Source organism: Cinclus cinclus, chromosome 5 (genome assembly GCF_963662255.1).
Source record: "Cinclus cinclus chromosome 5, bCinCin1.1, whole genome shotgun sequence".
Taxonomy (NCBI): Eukaryota; Metazoa; Chordata; class Aves; order Passeriformes; family Cinclidae; genus Cinclus; species Cinclus cinclus.
In genome coordinates, this window is record NC_085050.1 from 58,836,930 (window position 1) to 58,850,516 (window position 13,587).

The 13,587-nt window shown below is 45.7% G+C and overlaps 1 protein-coding gene across 1 annotated transcript in view; it reads right to left on the bottom strand.

Annotated features, from left to right (window-relative positions):
• Positions 1–6,337: 6,337 nt before the first annotated feature.
• SEC31A (SEC31 homolog A, COPII coat complex component) overlaps positions 6,338–13,587 on the bottom strand; it is a 39,117-nt gene continuing 31,867 nt past the window's right edge. Inside the window, exons 24-28 of the mRNA XM_062493046.1 lie at positions 12,766–12,824; positions 10,553–10,819; positions 10,032–10,151; positions 7,875–7,946; positions 6,338–6,956 (exon numbers count right to left, since the gene is read on the bottom strand). Coding sequence (XP_062349030.1) covers positions 6,777–6,956; positions 7,875–7,946; positions 10,032–10,151; positions 10,553–10,819; positions 12,766–12,824 — 698 coding nt within the window. The 3' untranslated portion in view covers positions 6,338–6,776. The remainder of the gene's footprint in view (positions 6,957–7,874; positions 7,947–10,031; positions 10,152–10,552; positions 10,820–12,765; positions 12,825–13,587) is intronic.

The window sequence follows — 13,587 nt, forward strand, 5'->3', positions numbered from 1 at the left end:
CACCCTGTTTTTGCAGGATGTTAAAGCATGGCACAGTACAGATGTTAGTCTTGTATGCTCATGCAGATGCGAGTGGCACTGAAGCCTCCCAGCTGACGTCCACAGACGTTCCTGCCACCCTGGCAAGAGGCAAACACAAATTGCTTTGCCAGATTTCCAGCTAACTGGAGCCACTGATGAACACATCTGTGAAGGTTCCCTCTGTGAGCCTTTGAACACAATACTGTAAATTTCATACCCCACATTTACCTCTAGTTTGCAGCAGTTTGCTTGCGGAGTAGCCAATGCAGCAAGGAAAGCAGGTAAGCTTGCTTTCAGATGACAAGAAAAATGCTCTGCTGTGGCCACAGGTCCTCTGGGTGTAGGGAGCGCTGATGCTTAGGGTGACACTGTTGGGTAACTTCTGTGAAGAAGTCCTTGTGTCCCTCTTCAAGTGAAGCTGGCTGCATGCAGAGAAGACTTGGCAAGTGCAGCAGCAAAACTGTAAGGGGGATATTATGTGGTAGCCAGCCCAGATGGCTCCAGAGCAGTCCCTAATGCTCATGGAGCTGCTGGTCGTGATGGAGGAGCAGAGGAAGCTCAAAGTATCCCCTTTGAGAATGTTGTTGCACAGTGTCATTCCTCATGAGTGGAGCCCGTCACTGTTCCTCTGATCCCAAAAATCACTGCTTGGGCAGTGGCAACTCAGTGACAGCATTAGCATTTGTCCCAGGATCACTGCAGTAGCTGTGGGAAGCAGTGTATTTTGGGACATGATGCTGTTGAAACATCTAGTGTCTTGAATAAAGATACCTGGCCACATAGATCCTAATGTCAGGACTACATGTCGCAGAGAGGTCTGGTCTTTCAGATTAAGGCCTTGTTAGTACCCAGAAATGCAAAGAAAGTTTTTGCAAATCTGAATCCTACTTCCTGTGGTAAAAAAAAAATAGCATTGGAAAACATTCAGCAGGCCAGAACTGCCTTAGAGAAAAAAAAAAAACTTGGGGAGCTGCAACCAAAACAGCAACAGAGTTAAAAGGAGATTTTCTCAATAAACATTCCGAATAAACGTTCATATTTTTAAAAGCGAAGGACGTGCAAGTCCGGAAAGAAAAAAACAATAAATAAAGTTTGAGTGTAGTTAAGAGATCTGGAAACAACTTGATTTTGTCTGCTGTACCCAGTGGTGAATGCAGACGTGCTGAAAATGAGAACTCAAGGCAGAGTTTTGAGAGGAAGTGACAGCCTCCCTCTTGTCTGCACATCTTGCCTATGCTGGCAATTCCAGCTGGACTTTCTGTTGTCATGCCTGTCCCTCTGCTCGCTGAGTTTGGCCTTGGCTGCTGCAACAATGCCTTTTCTGTGCAGGTGAAAGGGGCACCTGGCACTGAGCTGTGGTCCAGGGGACCTGTCCGTAGTTCTTGTTCCTGTCTTGTGCACTGACTTGAGATGATCTCACTGTGTGGTCTGCCTCACACAACTCTTGCTCAAATCTCACTGCTGGGCCAGAGGGCTGGACTACAGACTCCAATCCACCCACAGGAAGCCGGCAAGAGTGTGATTCCCCTGGGACTGAGCCTGCCTTTCTGAACCTGGCTGAAGTGCTGCACCCGGTCGCTGAACACACTGGCACAGGCTCTGGGTAGTGCTTCAGTGCACCCCACAAGGGATCACACATCCTCTCAGCCTCACCAGTGAGAGAGGCCTCATCCATCATCTGCACCGAGGTGTGAAATGCTGCCCTGGACATCAGCCTGGGAATACCTCACTGGCAGATTCCCTCTGCCGGTGGGGACAGCCGTCTCTGTGCCACAAAGACACTTCTGTACTGCTGGGAGGAAGGAGGTCATATGTTACTCTGCCAGCACAACTGTCTGTCAGACAACCAAAGGACAAAGACCTGAATATTGTGGAGCTTCCTATTCCAGCAGAGAACATAATGGACTTGCAGGAATTCAGGTTTCAGCACTGCTACTGGAGTTAGACAAAGCCCCTTAGACAAAGCCTGTTTTCCTCTCTCACTGTGCAGGGAGCAACACGGGGGAATCCACTCACGCCTGCGAATGGTCCCTGCCTGTCATGTTCTGTGTGTCAGTGCATGCCTGGGCAGCAGCAGCAGCTTGTCCGGTTGATGCCTGTGCCATCAAAAATCCTTACTGCCAAGCACCACGAGGCCTAGAGGATCTCTGCCTTACTGGGATGAGCCAGGCTGGGATGGTCCTCTGGAGCTGGGGCTGCAAAGGGCCTTAAAATCTTTGTATCTTCACGTTTTTTATTATCACAACGGTTTCTGAAGCAGCAAAAACTGACCCCTAATGTTGCATAGCTCCAGAATTTATTTGTCCTTCTCCAGTTATTTGACCTGACTATTTCCTGCCTTAGAAAGCCACCCAAAGGAGTTCAGAGGGAGGTTTTGCCAGGGTTTGAGAGTGGTGTGGCAGGGGGAGGCAGGCAGACACCAGCTCACCTCCATCCCAAGTGGGTCTTGGCACAGCACTGGCCTCAGCTCCTGATGGGCCTGGACCCAGCCGAGTGTGGCTTAATGAGTGATATTGCTACAAAGCACATTAGTCTGCTGAGATAATTAATTAATAACTACACCTCCTGAGGCAACTGAATCAGCAGAGAGCATATAATTAAACCCAAGATTGTTTTTGGTATATTTTGAATATTCTTTTAGAATTCTTTGCCCATAAGAAAGAAAGAGGGCAGCAATAATGAAAAGCAGTGAATGGTTCATGTGAACATTTAGTACCATTTTAATGGTATTCGGTCCTGCCTGCTGCCATTATATTGCAGCAGAGCTATTTAACATGTTGTCAACAGTGTTTTTCTTTTCTTTTCTTTTCTTTTCTTTTCTTTTCTTTTCTTTTCTTTTCTTTTCTTTTCTTTTCTTTTCTTTTCTTTTTCTTTTCTTTTCCCATGAAAAATAACAACCCCAAAGCATTGTTCAAAGGAACACTTTAAGAAAAGAAGGAAACAAAGCCTTAAACATTAGAGGGATAAAGAATATGTGATCAATTTTGTGGATTGAAGTGCTTCTTGTGTACCTGGAATAGAATTTGAGCAACAATTTCTAAAGAAGCCTTCTGTGTGCTGTCCAGGCAGGCATGGACTTACTGGGTGAGGCCAGCTGCAGCTGCTTTTTAGAGTGCTTCATAATAAATCCCCTCTTAATTAGATGCTCTTCTGGATAACTTGCAGCTCTAAAGCTCAGAGGAATTTTAATCAGCTCAGCCTCTTTTGAGTGAGGATTGCATTAAACGTATCCATACATCCATGCTGACTGGCCATTTGGTGATGTATCTGTTTGATCTGCAGGATCACCAGAGGAAACATGGGAATGCTCACCCCAGCATACAGCATGTCAAGGCTGGGAGGTTACCCCGTTTTAGACTGGATGTGCTGAAAGTGTTCCTGTTATCAGTACAATATTTATCACATTCCTCAGTAAAGTCTTGGCCCTTGTTCAAGGCTGACCGACTTGAAGGCTGTCCTCAGCAGGACACTCAGCATTCCCTGCAGGGGAGGTGCTGTCAGCTGGTGGCAGATGTTTGGCTGGATTTCTCTTTAGCTTTGGGCCGTGCCTGGCTCTATATCTGCTGCTCTGCCTTTGCGATAGATGCCTCGGAACAAGGAACGCTTCGGGATGTGGAGCCGTGTGGGATCGCAGGTGTTGGGGAGTGGAGGCAGGGAAGGGAAATACCTGACTCAGTATCTCCTTTGTTCCCCCTCTCAGGCAGAAGGGGCTCCCCAGCCGGGCTAATGACACAGTGGGGTTGGTGCTGCTGAAGCCAAGCACCAGCATGGTGGGGAAGGGGAAGATGAAGCTGAGGCCAGCCAGCAGAGCTCTGGGGAGTGGTGCCACTGCTCTGCATGCAGGCTCTGCCATGCTTGCCAAAACATGCCCCCTCCCCTCCATAGCTTTTTGGGGAAACAGCTCTGGCAAGACCCCCGTCCCTTGTCTCATTAGCTCAGTCAGCCTAGCACATTCTTCCTTCTGGGCAGAGAAAACATGGTTACTATGCAGCAAAACCACATTCCCAATCTTTATGTTTGGGAACTGTGTGACCTGAAAGGCACAACACAGGAAAAATCTGATGCAAACTGTGCCCAGGCTAGAAAGGCAGCAGCAATTAAAGACAATCTCCAGCATTCATGCCTAGTGCTGACCTTGGACCTCTGCCAGCAAATCAAGGCAAATCCATTACAGAGCTTTACAAACACAGCAAGGTTTTTACTCAAGTGCTTAACTTGGATGTCCTCTCTGCAGTACTGCCACTACTACATCCCCACCTGTTTCCAGCAAGTAGGACCCAACTACATTAACTCTGCCCTTTCCTGCTGGCCCTTTTGCTTGGCTGGTGACCAGTGAAGTAGCAAGGTACCTCCACGTCAGCTGCCATCAGACAACACCTATGCTGCTTGGAATACATCCTTGAATTTCCTTCCATCCCTTCTTATAATTCTGCAGCCTTGGGTGGCTGCAAAGAAGAACAGCTTGGTTGGTGTCCTAAAAGTATAAATCTCTTCTCGCTCAGTGAGATCAAAATTAGGCTATTTGGGGCCAAATTGTTTTACCAGCATAACTTGGCAAGGATTCACTGCCTTCTGTAAATGAAGATGGCCATTTGCATTTATCCCATCAGATGGGTGGCTAATTGTTTGGCGTTCCTTGAAGATATGAACAGACGGCAGTGTAACTGATAACTCAGCTCAGCTCTCAGGAGAGAAGAGCAGATTTTGCATCCACTCCTGTTATGCATTTGGGCAGTGCATTCATCCTGTCCTGAGCTCCTGACAATGGTTGAGGTAGAAGACAGCTTTCCTTTCAGCAAGGAGAGGAGATGACTCCATTGCTGACACTGTCCAGGCCATGGTGTAACATCAGGGTACTCTTAGGATACTATCACCTCAAAACCCTTCCTCATTTCCATTTGTGACCAATTTCCAGACCAAACCGACATCACCCAGCTCATACCACATGTGTTGTCATGCTCTATAATTCCAGTCAACCTGATTCCCTTGTGCTCTTCAAAAGGGGAGCAAGCAAAATTTATTTAATTTCTTCCCATTAAATAAACTCTTCAGTCCTGTCCCTGGCACGTGTGCCTTGCTGACTAGATTCTCATTTGGAATCTTTTGACATGGATGCAAGTCTCATGAAGGTTTGTCACTGAACATTCCTTGGCTTTTATAAAGCCTTAAGTAGGAGATATTCCCAGCTCATTACTCTCACATATTCCTGCTCTTGGTCCCAGCTTGTGAGCTTCCAGTTTACAAAAGCAGTGGTTTTGCCCACAACCCTGCACTTGCTGGAGAGCATGCCCTTCTGCCACTAACATCAGTCTCCCCAGCTGTCATTGCCAGGAACAGCCAGCTTCCCAAAATATGAACCATACCTGTCCTTCACAAGTGCCAGTGCATGCCACCAATCCCACTCCCTCTCCAGAACTACTCCCAAAAACACCCAGGGAGAGAATATGCAAGGCCAGCTCCTGAACTGCTCTAGCATTACCTCATACCTGCTGGTTTGGTCCTGAAGTACTGAGATTGCTTTTTGTCTTCCTTGCTGAGCAGTGCATCACAAATCACAGGCCAGCTCAGCACAGATGCCTTTCACCCTGTTGAGGGGTGCTTTTAAATTTATTTTATTCCTGTTTATGTTTGAATGTGTTCTTTCAGAACTTTTCTACCTTGAATCAAGACACAGAGGTGCTGAATACACTGCTGTAAGTACACTTACACAAGAATACTTTTAACATTGCTTAGAAACCTATAACCTAGATAAAATTATTCCAGTTGTTGTTTAAACCCCTAAAATAAGGTAACTTCAAGCTGAAGCCTTGTGTTTACCAATCTTAAAAGCTTAGGAAGAAAATGCTGGAATGGAAATAAGACTGTTTTGCCTAACAAATCTGTTTGAAGTCACAGAAGTCTGCAGTGATTTACACTGTTACTGAGATTATTTCTTGCAGTATACATTGCCAAATCTACATTCCACAAGGACTGATATTTTAGGTTGTTTTTATGTAAAACTGTTTCTTTTGTTTCCAAATCCCAGACAATTCTTCCAACTGCTGATCTGTGTTCTACACAGACCTTGTAATGATAAGAGGAGGAAAAACAAAAGTATTCTCATGCCCAGGACATAGCAGAAAGCAGCCCCATTGTACTCCAGTTCAAAAATCTCTCCACTGCACTTCATAAAGAAAAAAATTAATAAATTTACATTGATTGAAAATATCACATTAGCTTTTATTTTGTTCATTTGCCCCAGTGCACAATTAAGCTATATAAGACGTAAATTGTAATAACAGAACTGCAAGCAGCTTCGCAGAATGAAAGACCAGATACACTTGTAACCTGATCAGACTGTTTTTAATCCGGTGGATAAGGAACAGTGGGGTGGGTGGAAGGGAATAATCTGTTTTAGGGTACAATACACAACCTATCTTGTTGTTTGAACACATACATGTTATTAAAAGCCACTGTTTAGCAGTGTAACATGCGCCTAAAAATTGACAACGTGGGACATCATCCATTAAATATACTATTTGTAGATGAGAATCGTTAGGGATGGGAAAAGGATTAAAATAAGAAGAAAAGCACCAGGGCTCCACAGCCCTTCTAGAACAAAGTACTTTGCAGGGAGAGTGTAATGCCATTTGTCAGCTCTGCTGCGCCATGCCATGAGGACAAGCGTTTGGTCCATTTCCTGCGTGTCTGCCATAGAAATGCACTTCTTTGGGAAAGCAACCACCCAACCAGGGCTTTGAAAGTGCAGGGCTGCCTCACACCCCCAGCTTATTGGCCTGGGTGAGGACAACCTTCAGGACTGGCATGAAAGCAGAGGTCTCGCTGAAGTTGCTGGTGCTGACGATGTGTGTGTGGATGTTCAGTCCCTCCTGGTAGTTGCGCGTTTCGATGCTCTTCACGATACTGTGCAGGCCACTAATGATGGTTGGAGAGAGCTGCAAGGAAGGCAGGCAAGGCAGGTCAGCACAAAGGAAAAACAAGAAAAAAAAATTCTGAATGTGGCACTTGGCCCTCAGGAAGGTGCAGCACTTAGTTCCTTTCTTTGGAGATAGCCATCTTCAGAGCTGCACCACACTGGGAACAGCCACTGGGAAGTCTAACAGTAGACTTCAACCAGAATGGACCTTCTCTGCAGTATTGCAGAGCCTTCCCTGCAGTATTGCAGAGCCTTCCCTGCAGTATTGCAGAGCCTTCCCTGCAGTATTGCAGAGCCTTCCTTGCAAGCCCCTGGATGCAATTCCCTGGGGGTGTGGGGGGGGAGACCTGCTGTGACAGATTTTTGGCATCAGAAAAACCTACTGAGCTTTTATGCCTTGGGTAAGGGTAATTGCTCAGCAAACATGGCCTGGCAACAAGAGGATTACATCACTCTAATCTTAAGGTACTAAAATATGTAAGCACAGTCCTTTATTCTGCCAAAGCCTCCTGGAAGCCTTTGGAAAATTACCAGATCTTCAAAAGTATTTGCACATCTGCCTTCCAGTGAAGTCAGTGAGCCTCCCATATCCAAGTCCCCTGGGTTCTGTTTTGACCCCAGGCTGTGTGTCTCAGCTCCTGCCTGGAGCAGAGAACCAGTGCCTGCTGCAAGAAGCTCTGCTCTTTGCCTCAGCACAGCACCATAAAACTCATGACACGACCCCAAAACAACACTGTAAAGTCTGCACTGGCATGTAGGGCCAAGAACAGTAACTGGCTGTTTTCTAAGAAATCCATGCAACTTCCAATAAATGCATTTGGAGCACACTTCCGAGGAAAAAATGTGCCCCTGCTACATACTGCAGAAAGAGTATTGCACCAATGAAGTCACTAGCCACACATGATTGAAGGGTGGGGGGAAGTGAAACAGAACTTACTGTCTGTTCCCTAAGTTTGTCATACAGAAACTCCAGACGTTTATTTGCATCATCCAGTTTCCTCTTGGTTTGCTGCAAGACAAATGCATAAAAGAACAGCTATTTTAAGAACCCCACACCAATCTGGTATCATTGCAAAGAGGTCCATGCAGCACATCAAATTCCTTTCTCAACAACATTTTCCTAACACATCATTTGGATTCTTTGTTCTGCACCCTTCTCCCCTGATTTTGCTAGCAATGACAACATGACTCTAGTTTTCCACATGTAAACACTTCAGTTGTCTACAGAAAATAGAAACCTGTAAAGGTGCGCCTCAAAAGCCACTGGTCATTTGCAAATCCCACTGGCTTGGCTGATAAGAAAAGTGACAGAATTCTGACTTGCAGCATGATTTCTTTTTTCCTATGGTTCACTGAAAAAGCGTAACTGGATAAAATTTTTACTGGAATGAAGCATCCAGCAACATTAGTGAGAGCTTAAGGCACATGCAGATTCTCCAGTTCTAAGTGTGTACAACTCAGTCATCATTTATGGAAAATCCTAATTATATTTCTCCTCATGTGTTTAGTAAAGACAGCAGTTTCTCTGTAAGTTTTTAGTGTCAACAGAAAAACTAATAGCCTAACCCAATCTGTCCTTTCAGACACTTTGTGCTTCCATGGCTTTTATAAAGTAAACCACCCACTGATGTTCCTGGATTTATTTTGCCACCAAAAGCTCTTAAAATAACCCCAGTACATTTCACCTGGAGCTGCAGCTGCTGGAGAAATGAATTTTTAGCCACTTAAAAAAACCCCAAACAACAACAACAAAAATCGCCACATCTAAAATTGTAGCTTTCACTACAGAGTAATAAAACAGTAATAAAGCATCAAGGTTACAACTGCAGGAGCACAAAAAAGCTGCTGGTCAATAGCAGCAGGAATGGCATCAGTGCACAAGAGTAATGGAATTTCCTCCTAAATCAGTCTGTGCATCAATCCACTCTCACTTAGGATAGTTGTCATTTTCCCCGGAAACTGGAAATATTTGTCTGGATTAAATAATTGCCTGGAGAAGAAAAAGCCTGTGGGAATGCTCTAGCTCAAGGGTGAAGACCAGCTGCTCGCTGCTTGCTGTGCTAGAAATTAGGGAAAGCTGTTCAGATGGCATAAAGGAGAACACAGCACATTGGTCTTGGGCCACATGCAGCAAACTCCTCAGCTGCAGTTACATCATCAAGGAATTGATATATCTAAGGAAAAAATACCCCAGGAGGAGTAGGTAAGAAACCCCCAGTTCTTTTGGGCTGCCCAACTCTCAGATGCATGACCACAGAACATTTGTTTCAAAACCCATGAAAAGGAGCACATGCTATTTTCATTTTACGGACTGTCAGCTAGGACAGTGAGGAATAAACTGTGTCTAGGAAAGAGCAAGAAATCTCTCCAGCCAAAGCAATTAGGTGGAAGTGCAAACTGATTGCTCTCCTCACTCCTTAGTTCCCATTCCCATTTTCCCCTTCAAAATGTAATAGCTGAGCAGTGCCTGTATTTGCTCTGACAACAACTGATGTGTACAGCCAGGGTGGTGTCTCTTGTCTCCATGGGCTGAAACACTCTCACTGCCTAAGAAAATCAGGGAGATTTAACAAGAAGCAGGTAAAATGTGTTAGCAGGAGAGAAAAGCAATCACCAGGTGCAGATATGAGTGGAATGCTTTTGCCTCGTTTGTCTCGGGGAAGAGGCACTTAGAGGAAGAAAAGATCAAAGGGAATGCAGAATACACTATATATACATACAAACATATACACACACACACATATATGTACTCTGCAGCCTTTAAATAATGGATTTTGAGTAACTGAGTGATACCAAACCGACAAGACTAAGCAAATTTGATGCACAAAGCCCTCTGCACACCACCAACACCACCTTTTAGCATGTGGCAAGCATGAGTTTTGTGGTGGCATGTTACTTACTGGCCATCAGAAATAAATGAGAAGCTTTGGGAGGGATAGCTCATTTACAAGGTACTGGCTGCCATGGGAAATGTTTTTCCTATCCAGCACCAATGGTTGTGTTAAAGCTGTCAACACTCCCTTTCCCAGGTAACTGTTGTTTCCCTTTGAAATGAGTTTGTTATCAGAAATCCCAAGTCACAGAAATCACCTACCGGATCAGAGGCAGACAGCAGGCACCTCTGGATGAGAGCTTCAAATGTAGTCTTCAGAATAAGGTGTTCCTCAGGGATGGGCTTCTTGGTGATCTTCTCTGTTGGCAGTGCCTGCACATGCTGAACAACAGAGAACAGGTGAGGCTTTTCCAGGTCACTGTGCCCACATGTTGTTTTCAGCTAAAGCAAGTGGCATTATTACCTAGCTTGGCACAACTCCTAGAAGAACCTGTGTTCTTCCCTGTGGGTGTGTGGAGGTGACTTTACCAGCACCTGCTACTGCTCCCTCTGGGAGGCTGTGAAAGTTGCAGGAGGAAGCAGCTTGTTGGCCCATACTGACTAGAGGATTAGTGGCATCCTGGTGGAGTTCACAGTAACAAAATGCCAGCACGGTGCAAAGCCAATGCCTAGAAACTCCACAGTACACTTAGTGGCTACAAGAAAAGCCAGTACAACAGGATCCTGCCTGGCAGGCTCTACTGATGGATAAATAAACCCATGCAATGCTGGGGCTACGTTACCTGGATGGCATTGCCAATTGGAGCCCCCGGGGCCCCCTCCGTGCTGGGTTTGGAAACAGTAGGTGGCATGATGGATGGCCCCAGGGGCTGGGAAGCAGGCTGGAAGCCACCCTGCAGCACCATCTGCCCTGCAGGGAGGTGTGCAGGCTGGAAGCTGGGTGTACTGCTGGATGGTGCCTGGGGCTGCTGCAGCTGAGACTGTGGATCTGCCAGTGGGTTCATGATGGGGGAGGTGATGGGGACCGGGGGCAGGAAGTTGTCAGGGACCTGGGGAATAAAAGGAAAAAAGCAGGGCATTTATGTTGGTGTGACTGCTGCAGGCACAGCACAACACCCAGCTCTTACAGATTTCCCAAACCACAGTAATTTGGAGCACTGGATACAGAAACAACAGGGGCAGACAACACAGAATTTCACTCTGGCCAACCAATCCCATCCCCTCTGGCTGCACAATAAGAAGTGCCTTGGGGCAGCCCAGCCTGCCCCTGGCCACAAGAGCTGAGTGCAGCCACCTTGAATCAGAGCCACCCTCCCTCCAACCCAGAGGTTTGGCAGACCAGCACTATTAGAAGAGAAAGCTAACCCATACCTACATCTATTCTTACTATTGGGTCATTATATTTAGACTTTTGTGTCACTTTCAAGTGTGTATTTTTGTCCATGCAGTTCATAGGACATAGCCAGCAACATGCCCCAGTAAAGCTCCTGAAAGCCTTTCAAGCTTCTGGCACACAGGTCTGCACAAAGGCACATTACCAGGGCATTTCAGAGTCATCCCTGAGCATGTAACAACTGAGCCAGTCTTTACACAGGGGTATTTCACAAACATCTGGTAGAGGGAAGAAACAGCAAAATGAACTATTGGCCTCTGCCACACATCATGAAGGAATCAAAATAACAGAAAGGGCTTCCATGGGAATGTGCACATTTCTTTGGGTGCACATGGGAAAAAAAAAAGAGACTATTACAGAACCCTGAATGAATGATGCTAGAATTAAGCTAGTGGTTTGGGACAGCAAAAAAAAAAAAAAAAATCCCAATCCTGCAATAAAGTAAATTATAAAAGAAATTAATCACAGCAATAAACTCTTGAGTAGTGAATAAGTTCTTAGTTAGGAGGAAAAGAGCTCAAAATTATGGCTTGAAATGCCAGACATTTCTTCTATTTTATAACATTCCATGTGGTGAGTCATTTTATAATATCCTAAACCACCCCTCAGACAGTGGACAGAAGGGAAACAAACATAGAAACACAACTGACAGATTTGTTAAATACCCAACAGGGAATGCAACTAACACATTGCTTATTTAGAAGGAGCCAACCCGCAAGCCTTGGCTATGGCAGAAATTCTGGCTCTGACACACACACAAGTAGCAAAAGCCTTGTGTGCAGAAGGCTGCTCCTGAGCTCTCTGCTCCAGCAGTTATTTTGACATTAAGAGTTCTTTATCCAGCCTCCAAAAGCTTCTTCACCTTGAACTGCAGAGACCAAAACCCAATGGGTAAGGTAAGGAAGACTTCTGCCTCCACCCAGACCTTATCCTTGGCTGTTCTAATGTTTTGTTCTCCCCACACTTTACATGCTCCAGACTAACTCTTGCTTCCCAGGGTCAGAGAATGGTGGATAACACTGACTGTTGTGGACATACTCCAGGCTACAGCAGCACCAGGGGATAAAAAGCCTCACTCTGCTCTGTGCCAAGTGTTCCCAATTATCCTGCCCCGCTGCAATTTAAATCCATTTTGCAAAACTACATTATCTCCATCATGGAAATTGTCTTACTCTCAACAGATCTCTCAGGGTCAGACCCTTAATCAGGATAAATTGCTTTCAGCTCCAGCAACGTCAATAATCTATAACAATTTGCACAGCCTCCTCATTTTGCCTAAGTATCATCTCCTGCAAAACTCTGCTGCTTTTCTGCAGATGAAAACAATCAGAAGTATTTGCTTCAAACTAGAAACAATGTTGTTATTAACAACCACAACTTCAGCAAAACCCCACCATCTCTTTCAGAGGCTTAGACATTTTGAGAGGGATTATGCTTATTAGAGAGACATAAAGGCCATTTCTGCTCATGAGATGCAGTTTTTGTTTGCTGTTAACCCTTCTCTTCCCTTATCCTGCCAACATGTTTCCCAGGAGCAGCTTAAACTATTGTTTTTCAAGTGACCAGCACTCAGTTGTGTTGAGGTAGGACTTCCTAGACTACCTTCTTCTTCTTGGCAGCTCTGTTGAGGGTGGGAGGGTCATTCCAGCCATTCTGAGGCCCTGGAACAGAAAGAAAACAGAGACTATAAGTACCTGGGAGGAGGGCAGTGATGCCTTCTTAAACTGAGCTGGGCCAGATCCATGTCATGGCTCCACTGGCAGAGCCTGCCCTGACCTGCCTGCTCCTCTGCCCTTCCCTGAGGGCCAGAACAGAGCCAGACAGAGCCTCCCAGCATCCCTGCCATAAGACCCTTTGGGCTCTGCACCTACTGGGCAAGGTTGGGGATCTTGACCAACTCTTCTGAAGTTAATAACTCAATTATTAACTTTTTCCTCTCTTGCAAGAAAAAAAGAGTTTGAGTAGACATGCCTTTGAAGAGGGCCTACCATGCCCAAAAAAGCTCTGCTACACAGACTGTGTATGTGAAGAGAGCTTATCCAGGACATTTGTACATCAAGTTCCCCAGCAACACCACACAAAAAGAAGCGGTATGAGAGGCCTTGAGCATTTCAGGCCAAGTTCACCCAGTCACCTTGGAAACACAGAAGAGCCATGAACCCAGCTTTCCCCTGCCAGCTACAGCATGGTTTTGGGTGCTTTGTATCCCAAATCAGAGCAGAGCTGCTTGAGCAAGGTGGAAAAATCTGGCTTTCTGTACCAGGGGTGATTTGTTTGAAACTGGAAGCACAGAGGATGTCTGAGCAGATTCACTCCAAGTCTGGAGTGTTGCTCTGCACCAAACCTTCTGCTCTCCCAAGAAAGCAAGCCCCCTAAAGCTAGCTGTGATATTTGCACCCCAAAGCTCCCATTAGTGCATTAGAA